Source organism: Anarhichas minor, unplaced genomic scaffold (assembly GCF_050575085.1).
Source record: "Anarhichas minor isolate MPS153535 unplaced genomic scaffold, ASM5057508v1 ptg000012l, whole genome shotgun sequence".
Lineage (NCBI taxonomy): Eukaryota > Metazoa > Chordata > Actinopteri > Perciformes > Anarhichadidae > Anarhichas > Anarhichas minor.
The window spans coordinates 5,772,455-5,787,246 of record NW_027466458.1 but is presented as its reverse complement, the minus strand read 5'-3'; the positions used below and the strand labels follow the sequence as shown (position 1 = coordinate 5,787,246).

Here is a 14,792-nt window from a genome sequence, read left to right as displayed (position 1 = left end):
CCGTCTGCTTTTCCTCATCCTCGCTGTGTTATCACATTCATTGCCTCAGGCTCTCACCTGTCACCCAGGCCTTTACGTGTGGTCTGTTGTGTAACGCTGCTTTAGTGCTGCCGGTCTTTAATCAAGGCTTTGCTTTAGACCCCCCCCCCCAGCAGGCCCGAGAGATCTGCCGCATATAGCGTGCTTTCAACCATCCTCTTTCTGTTAGTCCCTAAATACCCATCGCCACGCTTTCCTTTAAACAACAACACCTAAGCAAACTCAGCTTTGTTTGACCCTGAATGCAGCGAGTTGGTAGTTTGTCAGTAGTTGTATCAGAAGTGCACTGAATCTAAGTGATACATGTAATGGATTGACGCTGCGGTAGTCAATGTCCCACCGAAGTGCAGTACATGAAACGTAGACTTTGTCAAGACTGTATTGTCGGCCAAATCGCACTCATCTGCTGTGTGTATTTAATGAAAAAGGAAGGCATGAGTCATACCCCTGTTGACAAATGCAGGTATGCAGTGAGGATTTAGAATACTAGGCTAAATAAGCAATATTTTTATGATCTTAGATTAAGTTTGAACTGTGCAAAACTCTGAAAAGTACACAAATACAGTGTATAGTGTTGTATCGCTTTGAAACTCTTAATACTTTCATTTTACACAGTTTGTCTGTGCCTGTCGAATTCATAGACAGTCACTCTTTGGCCACCCCAGTGATTGTCAGCGTCTACTCTCGCCTACACTTCCCTTATCTTCTCCGTGTGTGTGTGTGTGTGTGTGTGTGTGTGTGTGTGTGTGTGTGTGTGTGTGTGTGTGTGTGTGTGTGTGTGTGTGTGTGTGTGTGTGTGTGTGTGTGTGTGTGTGTGTGTGTGTGTGTGTGTGTGTGTGTGTGTGTGTGTGTGTGTGTGTGTGTGTGTGTGTGTGTGTGTGTGTGTGTGTGTGTGTGTGTTTTTAAAAGGGCTTTTCATTCAAGCACATTAGGATTAGTAAGCTTCTCCCACATCTGCCCAAAGGATTTCTTCCCTGTCTATCTGTGGTTGTCTCAGGAGATGGCCGTTTTCACTTTTCACTTTGTTGTTTATCGTGCAGTTTTTCCCACATTTTACTCTCATTAAAATATACTCTCACAGCTCGGTATAGTTCATTATGTTGTATGCATCGGCAGACTCAAGGTTCAGACCTTGAACTGGTCTAATGGTATCATGGGTTGACACTGGCACCTGGTCAATTTCAGTCGGTGTGAGTCTGGAAGTGTGTGTTTGCGCGCACAAATTTGTGCTTGTTTGCGTGTGTCTTTTTCTTTGTGTGTGTGTGTGTGTGTGTGTGTGTGTGTGTACATATACACCAAACAAACTTATTCTTCCAAAGCAGTGTGTTGCTTTGGGAAGTTCATGGCCTCCGGATGGTTCGTCTGAGCTAAATCAAACATGTCACTGAAACATGCAGAAGCAAATGGCAGACCGGCCCTCAGTGGGTCGTTTGCCATTCTACACTCTGGCTTTATCTATTAAAATCCCCTTTTTCATCCTGTTTTCTCCTGTGGAGTTAGGGAGTAATACACTATCAGTAGTTTATTGACCTTAGTGCCAAATTTCATGGAAATACATTCATGAGTTTGTGTGAAGTTCTGTTGAGACTGGGACTTTTAAACTAATAGGTCAAGACAAACGGTAACTTATCTGACGGTGAAGTTCTCCTGGCTCACTGATGTCATGAAATGTTTACACATTGTATTCAGGCTGTGTCGGGAAGGTTGGCGGTTTGTCACTGCCCCACTTTTCTTTGTTCATAGCAGGGCTTTTATTTACAAGAAAAACAAGACCAGGAGAGGCAAATTTATTTGTATTGCACCTTTCATCAAGAAGGCAATCGGAGACAGAAAGGCATTAAGACGAAATATAAAAGATACACGAGGCAATAATGAAAATAAGACATTTTGATGTCACGGTAGTGGCTGAATTGTATTTAGCCATTTCAGTTTCAGGGCATGCTGGCTCGCTTTCATTGCTTACTGGGATTCTTGACATTGTTAATGTTATTAGTAACGCCTGTGCTTTTTCTACTTTGACAAATCGAAATATCCGTTATTAAAAAGTTAGTTGATTAATTGATGAGTTCATCAGCAGAAAATTCTATATTAACAATAAACATTTATGTCATTTTAAGGTACAGTTACTAAATATTGACCGGTTCCACTGCAATAATGAATAATAATCATTAAAAGAAAACTATAAATGATGAATAAAGAATAAAAATAATATAAAAAAGAGAAAACGAATTTCATGTTTACTTTCTGCAGCCAAAGTTTCTCAGCCTTTTTCAGCAGATTGTAGTTTTATTACAGAGCACGGGGAGGAGAGGTGAGCTGTCAAACAAAGTGTCTGTGCGCATGTTTTATGATTGAAGATAAGACATCGAGCACATAAAACAAAATGACTGTTCAAAGTCTTTGAGCCTTAGATACATAGATGCACGTGCACACACACACAGTTTTATAACTGAGAGGTGAGCACAGAGGGTAGAAACTAATTTAGGCCTTTTAATGTTGTCTTTGTAGAGTCAACTCCCTGTGCATGTTTCTCTGTGTTCTTCCCTCTCCTGCACTGTGACACGCACTACTTTCAATGTTCCTTTGTATGTCAGTAAATATCTCCTATCCTGCGTGCCTGTGTTATGTGTGCGTTTATGCGAGAGCAATGCTCTGTATAAAGTTGAGAGGAGACGGTTGCCCTGAGGTCTGTGACCCAACATGGTGTTGTTTCAGCCCCGCTTCTACTTCTACCTCATTGGTTTTCAGCGACGCCGCCGCTTCTACAGGGTTCACAGGTCAACTGTAATCGCTTGACTAGGTGGTCCTGCAAGCGTGTCTGTGTGTCTCTGTCTGCGTCTGGTTGTCGTTGTGTGTGTGATAACGGCATGGAAAGAAAAATAGCATCCAGTAAAAGGAGAGCTGCACATGTGAAATCAGAGGAAAGACGACGACCAGGCAGGAATGTGCTGGTGAAGGAGAGAGAGACAAAAAAATACATTGCGATTGTTGTAGTGTTAATCGGCTCGATTGCGGTTTCTTTTGTTTTTGCACCATTTTTACTACAATTTGTGTCTTTACCCTAGGCGTGGCTTTCACACCTAGGCAGTTTTTGCATGGATTAATCCTGTCCTCGTGACTTAACACACAGTTAAAAAGCAGTTTTGAAACCTGGCCAGCTCGTCAAATTCCTCTTCTCTAATATCCTTGACAGCAGCAGTGTTGTGTTACTTGTGTGCCTCTCATATCCTCGTAAAGGGATACGAATCAATTTCATTTCGGATTCTGTGGCGCACAAGTTTGAGTTCCTAGTTTGTTTGTTTTTATTCACAATGTTTTGGAAATTACCTCCTTCTACATTTGACAATGCACACAGCCAACGGACAAAGACAACACTCACATTTTCTGAAATATTGATACAATTCAGCGGAGAAGAAGTAAGAGGTTCAACAGAAAAGACATTCAAAGATCAGTGCTGCTCTGCCTGACTTGCCAGTGCTGCACACGCGCACACACGCAAATTGTACCGGAATGGACCTACAATAACTCGCATAATGTCTTCCTACAGTATTATATTAGGTAATTCCTAATCTCATTATCATTAATGTGTGTGTGTGTGTGTTTCAGAGAGAGAAAAGACAGATAGTCTTCTTTCTTCTCTTCCTCACACTCCTCTTCTCTCGCCCTCTATCCTAATAGAGCTGTAATAACACTTTCTCTCTCTTAGAGAGTCTGTTGTGTCAGACAGTCATTCTCTCTCCCACATAGTTATCTCATCTGCTTTTTTTTTTTTTAATTCATCCACCGCACATATTTCACGAAAAATTTGTCATTCCTATTTCTCAAGAATGTGTTGAGTCAAGTGTGTGTGTGTGTGTGTGTGTGTGTGTGTGTTCAGTGTTGATAAGCGTGCCCAACCCTGTTTGTCCTAGCCCGATTGGATGTGTAGTGTGCAAACGAATACACTCAATCTTTAACTGGCAGTTAAGACATTCATCTATTTTTAGAAGAAGCCTGAGTTAATTTCTGTGATGAACTAAATCCAAACAGGTGAGTCACCTCCTTGTATTGTATTTCATTATTTTTGACTGGTCTGTCCAGTCTATCCAGGATGTTGTGTTTGTGAGCGCTCATGATTGTTTGTCAGTCAGTGTTTGGACAAATTGTATTCAACAGACATTAAAGTATTATCTCATAACCAAATGAAGCCCTGCAATGAATTACAGGAATGTGACCTGTTACGGGTGGATGCACGCTCTACCCGGTAGAGTCTACCTGGTCTCATTTGCTGTTTTATTACACACAAGGTGACTTGCATTTTCTTCACTGGCACCACCCTGCAGTATTTTATTTGCCCGTTCAGCAGCAGCTCAGACCACCAGGCCACCGGGAGTGGGTTTTTTAAACTTTTGCAATGCTGTCACTTTGGGAAAATATTTCCTCTGTCGTGTCAAGCACACTGCTGGTTAATCGAATGGTGGAGGATAGTCTTAATAATTCACTTCCTGGGGCCCAAGGCCTATCTGAGATGCCTGTCACTGTCACTAACTGAACAGCTCATGTTCAGTTAACGTTGAGTGTCAAGCTAGCAGGGGTCGAGGATCAAATGTGCGTGTGCGCGTGTGTGTGGGTCAAGGCCGGGTCATGGCTCTCTGTAAACTTAATTTTGGGTTTGCACACTGGGCCACATTATCTCCTATTTATCTGCTAGTTAATCTGTGTGTTTGTAGACAACTGTTTAAAATTCCACTTTTGCGACAGCTGTATGTGCCAGTGTGGCAACAGCAGCTGGTTGTGTGTGTGTGTGTGTGTGTGTGTGTGAGAATGTGCGACAACTCAAGTATGCTGGAGTGGAGCTGTGTTAAACGGCTGTTCTGAATAATAGATACAGAGTGCGGCCTCGAGCCTGTTAAATAATCCATGAGCTTCCTTTGCACTGGTTTATCGCTAAAGAGCATATAAGAGGGAGAGAAAGAGAGTTAATAGCCAACGCGGGGGAAAAGTAAGGATAAGACTTGGCCAATCACTAGTCTGTAGTCTGTAGATGTAGACTGTGGGTTTAGGCCTGTCATTGGCCGCCGATTTCTGCTGGCATTCTCCTCCCCTTCCACGACTGTAGCTGCGCCATCTGTGTTACAAAGACACCGACGCTGCTTCCCGTGCTCAGCGCCGCCCAAGACGATTGGTATTGGTTTGAAGAAATACAAACAAGCCTGAGCTTTATTTTCTCTCCTGCACCAGGATGATAATGTGGGGAGCCAGACTTTTTCTTTTGCGCTGACACAGCGCTGTGGAATCACAAACGCAATATGTCAAAGCATGAGCAAAGAAAGCGAGACAAACACCATAAGAGTCCTTCTTATGGTGGCGTGTGGTCGTGCCAGTTGAACTGTTCATTCATACCTTCCCCCATAATGCGTGTGTGACTTCACTGGGAGTCTCACACTCTGTAGTGAATGTCAAGAGGGCAGTTATCGGTTAGCCAAAGTGCCTTCCTTGCAAGGTGTGCCCTCTTTCCCTTAACCTGCCTACTTCAATAGACAATTTTCTCTGCTTCTCAGCATGCCCTTTGGTCTCAAAGAAGTCGCATGAAGTTGCTCAGTATATGTAGGTGGAGAATGACTACAGGGAAGAGTCAGAGGTAGAAAGCTAGTTTCTCCAATTAAGGAGGATTGCGGGGTGTACCCCTTCCTGGCATTACTGCTTACAACATAAGCTACAATATTAGCTCTCTTGCGTTACATAATTGCGTTACATGTTTGGATCTTCAAGCGCTTAAAAAAACTGTTTATGAATTTAAATCTGATTTATGCGAACTGCCAATATTCTGTTTCGTCACTTCGAGAGAGAGAAAAAGGTGTCGGAGCTTCCTTCTGGTGCGCTCCGGCAGTACAACACCTATAAGCTCACACACATGCGTCATTTGAGTAGGCGGTCCTTCAATGTGGCCCAGGACACATTAGCGTATGCACTGCTAAAATGATGTGGCCACATGCGGACCACCTCTGAATGTGGTGCATCAGCGATCGGATCTCAATTTGTTCTAAACACGTCTCGAGTGCATTCACTCCCAGAGTTGTCCACTTGCGATTGGATCTCCCAAGACGCATGTTAATGTCAGGTCTGAAAAGGCCGTAGTGGAGAAATCGGCATGCTTCTACTCTGATGGATTTCTCAATAAGTAAGTGTTGAATATTAATGCAAAGTAGTGAGACAAGAAGTACGCCCTTTTTAAAGACCTGAAGCTCTTTAAGTGTTGTAGTTTGTGTTTTAGAATAAAAGAGATACCACTAACCAAAAACCACAACAATATGGCCACTGTGAATGTCAGATAAAATACTGCAAATTGGTGATTTTCTTTTTTTAAGCATGAAAGTGCTTGGAACAAATCCTCTGTCTGTCTAAAAAAATGTAAGTACTGGCTTTCAAAAACCTGAATCTGTCAAGTGCTACTATAAACGGCATGTAAAGCGCTGTTCCCTGGTGGTCTGTGGAAGGAGTGAGTCGTGTGACATTAAAAAGAAGAACAGAAGAGAGAGAGAGAAGAAGAAGGGAGAAGAAGACGGAGCATGTTTTCTGGTCATGACCCTTTCCCAATGATTTCCCACAGTCTCTCCCAGGGCAGCAGGGGAGTTATGTGTGTGCGTGTGCGCATGTAAGTGTGTGAGTGGTCGACAAATCCATGTCATACAGCAGAATGAATCACGCCACGCAACGACTGTATTACTCAAATGAGACCATACACATCAAGTGCGTCTGTGCACCCCTGAAATTATGCTAAATGAAGAGAAGACCTAATAAGTATAACAAACTCCGCTATATACGTGTATTCTAATACCGTGACGCACCGTTAACCTCCCAGCATGCTTGGAGATAACATGTGGCCGAGTGTTTGCTCATGCATGAAACAAAGTGACGTGTCAGTTGTCGTTGGCTTCCCCCTTGCAGGGGGACAATGGTTGGTCACTTCTTGCTCAAGGACTGTCCTCTGCCGCTGAGCGACAGCCGCCCCCGGAGAAACTCTAGGGGAGCATCTGTGAAGTGAGACACTACAATGCCTTTTAACAGCGGTGTGTGTGTGTGTGTGTGTGTGTGTGTGTGTGTGTGAGAGAAAGAGAGAGAGAGAGAGTGACTGTCAGAGTGCGTCACTGTTCCTGTCAACTCACTGCACTATATGTCACAAACAGACACACACTTGTAGGATCTTCTGAGGGAAAGCAGATTTTGAATGAATAAAACAGCATGTGTGTATTATTTAACCAATAGTCAGATGTTATTTGGAGTACAACAGAGAGAGAGAGAGAGAGGGGGGGGTGATGACAAAATCATTTTGATTTTGTCAATTCTGATTCCAATTTTGGATCAGTTTGTTGTTCAAATTCTTGTTTGAAAAGAAAACAACGTGATGTTTGTATGTATGAGGCCAAAGAAAACTTTTCGGCAGCCATATTTCTTTAAGCGGTGTTGTTTCTCATTGGGTTCCAGACTCGTAGTCTTTAGAATTGGTTCCAGTTAGAACAAGTTCTGGATACCTTACTGTACCCCAGGGATGATGTGACAAAGGTCTCGTGTTTGTCCCAAACCGAGGGAGTCTGATTTGCTACGCTGCCAGCAGAGGCTTTGTTAAAGTATGATTTTAAAAAACGAGATAGAGGAGATGGAGAGACAAAAGAAAGGGAGGAAGAATAGGGAGCAAGTGAGGAACTCCCTGGACTAAAATGATGGCAGAAAAGAAGGAAGGGAGGAGGAGGAGGGATGGATGGATAGATGGATAGGAGGGAGGAATGGGAGCGTATTTGAAGGAGGATCGTGCGAGAGCCTCATCCCTCGGTTCCATCAGCGTGTCCAAATATGGAGGCATCTGCTATTGCACCAGGCCTGTTCTCAAGACCCGCCACTGACCAGGGAGAAAACTGGAGGGGGGGGGGTAGAAAAAAAAAATAAGACCGATGGGAGAAGGTTTAAGTGAAAGGAAGATGGCTGAAAAATGAGAGAGAGCATGACGGCAGAGACAAGACAGAGTAGCTAGATATAAAAATAGGTCGTGAGAGGCTGCGAAAGGTACATGTATAAGGTTTGGCAAGACTAAAGAGAAGAAGTAGAAGGTTTGAGCCATAGTTGAGTAGAAGTTGGACAGTGGGAAGGCCAAGTCTGTGAAAAGGGAAAACGAGTTGAAGTCTATTTTTAGCGCTGGAGTTGTTTATTTTCTGACTATTCCAAGCAGCAAGATGAAAGTGAAGAACGAGAGAAAAGGTTTGATGAATCTCGTGGAGGAAAGGGGAAGTTAAAAGCCACCGCCTGCCTTCATCTTTTTCTGCCTCAGCTTTGAGGTTGATTGAAGTTGCTTTGATGCTTAATCAGTTTGAGTAAATGTTGCATGTTAACGTTTCTCCTTGTCTCCCTCTGTCTCTCATGCTCACACACATTTTCACTTTTCTGTGTGTTGGGACCAAAGGGGAGCTGGCGACCTTTGGGGTCACCGGGGGATGCTTTTGATCATGTGCTTGGAAGCCGCCATAAGGTCAAAGGTTATTTGCCAGGAAGTACATAGTCAGGTTTGGGACGGTCCTGTGGGGATCGGCTGAAATGTCAGCCTTCGTCTAAAACATTCAGGCAGACACTCCCACATGAGGACCGCTGAGCCGAGCCTTGGTGTGTGTGTGCGCTTTGTGTTAACTCATGTATGAGTTTGCACACAAGCCTTTTAGTGAACTGTCTTCTTGGAGTGTGTGTCTGTGTGTCTGTGTGTGTGTGTGTGTGTGTGTCTGTGTGTGTGTCTGTTTCTGTGTGTGTGTGTGTGTGTGTGTGTGTGTGTGTGTGTGTGTGTGTGTCTTAGCATGCAGTATGTTTAGAGGGTGAGAGTGTATGTGTATGTAGGCATGCAATCAAAAATCTGAATTTGAGTGTGAGTGTTGGTAACGGAGAGATTTGTAGGCCAGCAAATAATGATGATTTCCATAATCGAGTCATTTATCTTCTTTTACACTTTTGTCTGGTTGATTAATTCACGTTTGTTCTGTATGATATCAATCGATATTTATAAATGGCCCATCACAATTTCCCTGAGCTTAAGAAAATATGCCTTTTACAATGATGTGATCTTGAGAAGATGCTGCAAATCCTTGCTTTTGAGAAGCTGTTAGCAGCAAATGTTTAACATTTTTGCTTTATGTTTATGATAATTATCTAAATTGTTTAAGGATCATTTTTCGATTGATGAATTTACCAGATGTTTCAGCACTAGTGCAATGCGTTTGAATCCGTATGCGTGGCTGTGTAAGTGAGTGTGGTGTGCTCATATGAGTCATTTTCGGATGTGTGTGTGTGTGTGTGTGTGTGTGTGTATGGTCTTGTGGTGTACATGTGGAATGTGACGACTCAGCTACGCTTCCTCTCCATTGATGCTTCTGTTCATTCATTCATTCATTCACGTATATACACCCTTTCTACTTAGTCTTGTGGAAGTGACTGTGCATGTGGTGTGTGTGTTTGCACGTTGTTGGTGATTTCTAATAAACGAGGATATGTGGGGCAAAGGCGACAACACTGCAGAGCACTACCTTGGATGAGTCATACTCGCCGGAAAGGCCATGTTTGTGTGTGTTCACCATCCAATATGTCTCAGACAGGCAGATGCTGCATATTTCCTGGAAAGGGGGTCTTGTGTATTAAGGGCTATGTCCTCTTGGAGGGTGTGTGTTGCATGTGCATACCTACTCACACATTAACAACCAAATTATTACATTTATTTTTTATGTGCAAGTTAGTGTTTGTTGCAGATTTTTCAGTGCAATACTTTGTACAGATGTTTCTGTTCAAACACGCCTGAAATTAGACTTGAATGGATCCAACCTCAGAATAAGTGACCGACAGTTACTTCATTGGACTGCTTCCAGTTTTATTTTATCCCACATAGAGTACCAGCGTCTGTCACCTTATTCGGCTCCAAAGAAGTTGTAAAAACATCCCTTTAAAAATGAATTGGCTCTTAACTTGCTCATTCAAATCTCTTTAGCTTTAAGGTAGGTAAAATGTTTTCAGTCATTTGACTGGCAAGCGTGGAAAACAGGCACAAATGTTGAGATGAAGCCCCAGAAATGTTTGTAATTTCCATGTTTTGCTCTTGTTGTCATGACTAGATCTACATATATACTGTATGGACATTTCTTAGTCTGTGTGTGTTTGTGTGTGTGTGTGTGTGTGTGCCTGAGCATCAGATAGATTCTAGACAATAAAGTGCCTCTGTATCTTGTGTGTTTATCCAAGTGCTACGGCATAACAGAGCTAATTCTTTACAACTGAGTTTGTGCAGCCAAAGTCATTGAAACACATTGGTCTCACGGGTGTGTGTATATCTGCACATGTGTGCATTTGTGCGTTGATCCTTTCCAGGCTCTGTAAAGGCAGCACTCTGGGAAAGAAACTGACACGAGCACTTTAAGGTCTCAATGCAGCTCAATGGTTTTTATTGATTTATTCAGACCAGCTGGCTGGACCAGAGAGAGTTCAGCTGAGGACAGCTACTGCTACTACAACTAGAACACACACACACACACACACACACATACACACACACACACACACACACACACACACACACACACACACACACATTAACCTACTCTGCAGTTGATGGTGGGAACATTTTTCAGTGTCTATTGTGTCAAACCTCGAAACGCCCTCACAATTCAAGGTCTGTTTTAGAGTTTAGAGCAACCTGTTGATAAAGTTAGAAATCTCAGAGTACTCCTGGTCTCTTCCGCCCCCTCGCCATCTCTTCGCTGTTTGCCACTCTGATTTCGCTATCTCCTCTGTGTCTGTGTCACTAATTTGTCTGCATTTTGCCTCCAATGGACACTAGAGTAAGAGGGAAGATCACAAAATAAGTGTCTGTGGTGAACGTACGCCTCGACATCTCTAGCTACAGTATTTTTTGGCCTTTTACTGACATGAAAGTTTAAAAAACATTACTGAATAACATTTTTTAATTCAATACATTACAGTGAATTATTTCAGGTTCTTCTGTCACTTGAGCAGCCGATCTCATCCAACTGCGAACTGCAAATAAAATATACATATATAATATTTACGATATCTATTTTAAGGACTATGATGTATTTTTACATAAAGTGTTGTCAGTGGGCTATGCTTTGTAGATTTCGTGCCTTTGCTCGTGTGGAAGGTTTTTACTTTTGTAAATTAGATAATCTGCTTAGTAGGCCTGTCTCGCAGAAGACATTTTGTCACAATGGGGAAAAGCAAAAGTGTAAATAACTAAATGTATGATGCCTGAGTTTTGTTTTATACACGCGCGACACTCTGGCACGAGCCTTTCACAGATGGCGCGTGAGCACGCACGAAGGTGTTTATGCTCAACGCTGTATTCTCGGAAACATCGGAGGGCGGAAAAAAACTAAATGTACGATGAAGAACAAAAAGACAACGAGTGTAACCGGAAAACGCCATAAACCAACCTCCACAATGCCGAGGAGGGATTGTAATTAACTGTAAACTCATATCTCATATTCATGGTGTACTTTACTGCCTTTATACAAGCCCTGTAAAGAAAGAAGTCAAGTAGTAAATACATTTTTTTGCCAGCCAAATCAAGGTTTTTAAGACCTCTGTCTAAAGCATTTAATAAACAAATTAGCACAAAATCTTTGTGAAATCCTGTTAACTGACGATCCAATAGTGCTTTAATCAGTGAACTATTTGTAACGAGTCATGTCTGAAAAGCTTGCGGGCCATTTTCCGGCCTGCAAGCTTTTCCCGCAAGCAGAACAGCATGAACCTGTGTGTGTGTGTGTGTGTGTGTGTGAGTATGAGTATGAGTGTGAGAGAGTGGGTTGAGATCTCATAAATGGTCTTTGTCGCCCGCTTGGCAAAGGACTCTAACCTAAGTTAGGGCTGTTGTTGGCCTACGGGCCGAGGATGTCTGCCAAGTCGACGCTGTCCCAGGGCTTGGAACACGACACACAGTGCTTCCAGACTGCCAAGATAAGTTCATTGTTAGTTACACATTCATAACTAATTTTATTTATGCAGACACGGAAGCAGAACAGAGAGCTGTGGTGATGCTCAGTCATGCCCATTGGTTTCACAGTGGCCAACTTAACCTCTGGTGTATCTTTTTATATTTGCAGATTAGCCCTTGGCCATGAAACAATCATACACCAAATCATTGAAATTGACTTTAGTTCTGCCACTGACGTGACCAATTCGACTTTTTAAAAGGCAAGTTCTTAGTCTTATTCCACGTCAACGAATCCCTGGGACTGTTATTGTGAGTAGCAGGTTGGATAAGCCCTGCACCAAGAGTGGAAGCATTTATACCGATACAGCTGCTGCTCTACGAAATGTACTATTTATTATTGTTTTATAGAAATTGTTATTATTATTATATTAACATATTAGATTTCTATTACACTGACTCAGTAGAAATTGTAAAAGTTGGAGAGAAGAAAAGCAGTAACAGTATAAGGAGAGTAAAGAGAGGGAGGATCTAAAGAGATGGAGAGATATTAAAACTGTAGATACAACCAGTCTGAGAAGAGACAGACAGACATGAGGGGGAGTGTGTGTGTGTGTGTGTGTGTGTGTGTGTGTGTGTGTGTGTGTGTGTGTGTGCGTGTGTGTGTGTGTGTGCGTGTGTGTGAGAGATTCACAAAAAATGTTGCAAACATTCTGTAGTACACAAATTGACTTATGAACACACGCACTCAGCATCAGACTGACGCACATGCTTTCACATATGGGTCGGATGCTCATCAGTCACACTTACACAGATTGACACGTCATCGCATCATCGCTTTTCCTTTGAATATGAAACTACATGATGTCGGTTAGCACGACATAAAGTCAGGTCATGAGGAGTTTCACTAAATCAATCTTCCTCGGTTTGATTATAAAGCCTTTTTTCACACCATGCTTCAAAGATAATGTTTTATTGTGAGAACGGGACAGCAATAACTCTTTTAAAGGATAGAAAAATACGTTTTTATATTCAAATATGTTTTTCACAGCCACATGTGCTCATTTACTCCAGATAATTTCCAAACTAAAGCATTTGCAGTGATAAAATATGACAACAATCTTTAAAATATCTTAGACATATGCGCTAGGCATGCATTAATACAGTATATGTTTGTCCTGGAAGCTCTTATCTCACATACTTAAAAGCTCACTGAGTCAGGAATGTACTGCAGTCGGGAACAAAGACACAGACAATTGGTTTAAGTCTTTTTTTGGAAAGCAGTGTACATAACAGTGAAATCAAACACCGACAATCGGTTGGAGGTAGGGTGCCCATAAAGAGTCCTGGACCAGGTTCCATTATGGCCTGGTTACTCCTTCCGTCATCAACGTGCTAACAAGGTTAGCACCTTTAGCTGTTTGAACAGAGAGGCCAGCTAGCCAGATTACTGTGTGTTTGGACAGGCTGATAGCGCCTGGCTATGGGCCACTACTCTAATCCACTGTTTGTATATTTCCTTGTTGGCCCTACACTAGTGTGAAGACGGCCGGAGCTCTGGGCTGATGTGCAAACATAGTTGGTGAAACACCCAGTATTACATTACCACCTTCTTTTCAGTGTGTGTGTGTGCATCAACAAAGAGTTTCGGATGATTGTATGTCTGCAACTAGCCACTATTTTTACACGTCAAAAACAATGAATGCGTGTCACTCAGAAATGATGTGTGTTAAACTGTTACTGTGAGATTTCAAGCCAGATTTAGTCTCATCAACATACAAAAGTGTTTATATCATAATTATCTAAAACAAAGAAACACAAGATCATTTTAGCATCTTTGAAGCTATAACCAACAGGTTAGGAATGTGTACCAGAGAATTGAATTTGAATTACAATCCCAAAATATCCTGTAGACTGACTTATTGTTTCAGCATCAGATTAGAGTAAACAGATGTAACATGCAGCAATCCTCTCATTAGAGGATTTGTTGCCCAGCTAATGTTTGGCATAAACAAATTGCCTATTACTTTGTGGTGGTCCAGCCTAATGTGTCATTGAAAGGATTGCATCACCATCAAGCCATGATTATTTTGAGGAACATCTGACTGTCTCTTTCATGTGCTTCAGCTCATTTATACGCTTCCGTGACCGCCATCTGAGCACAGTGAAGAGCTAACCAGTTGGTCACGCTCACATGCACTTACATGCACTAAAAGCATGAGGCCGGCCCAACTATGTCGACAAATCAGAGATGGTCGGATTACACGCACAGAGGGAGAGTGACTTCATTCTCTGCTCAGGACAACATTACTCCACTATACCTTTACATTAAATATAGTTGTTTGACGCTATGTTAATGTTCTGAATATTGCATAGAGAACCAAGAACATTATTTTTTGCTTGTGCTTCTCCTCAGGGATAAAAACCTACCTGATCTCAGGGAGGAAGTTGGAGCTTGAGGCGCAGTATGGCTGTTCTCAGGTGGGGCTGTCGGGCGGAGATTTGGTTGGGGTCAGCCTGTCCTCCTGTTCTCAGCCCCGCACACCGGACCTCATCCCAGGGGGAGCACAGGCCGCTGAGCCCCAGCTGCCCCACCAACCTCCAGACAGCATCAGGGTAAGTCAGAAGAAAGTAAAAGTCGAGGGTGGAATATAGAGATAGATACCTCTACTGTTTATTCTGTGATGGTTTGTGTTAGTTTCTAAAAGAAAGATAATTATGATGACTGTCTTTGTGGCTGAAAACCCATTTAAGTGTTGTTATATCTCAAAGTGCTTCTGTTTGATATGTTTTAATTTGT

The 14,792-nt window shown here is 42.4% G+C and overlaps 1 protein-coding gene across 6 annotated transcripts in view; it reads left to right on the top strand.

Moving 5' to 3' along the window:
• Positions 1 to 14,792, top strand: part of LOC142948398 (adenylate cyclase 9) — a 31,040-nt gene that overhangs the window by 6,184 nt on the left and 10,064 nt on the right. For all 6 annotated transcript variants that reach the window (XM_076090413.1, XM_076090417.1, XM_076090414.1 and 3 more), the window contains one exon: positions 14,409 to 14,608. In XM_076090413.1, coding sequence (XP_075946528.1) covers positions 14,409 to 14,608 — 200 coding nt within the window. The remainder of the gene's footprint in view (positions 1 to 14,408; positions 14,609 to 14,792) is intronic.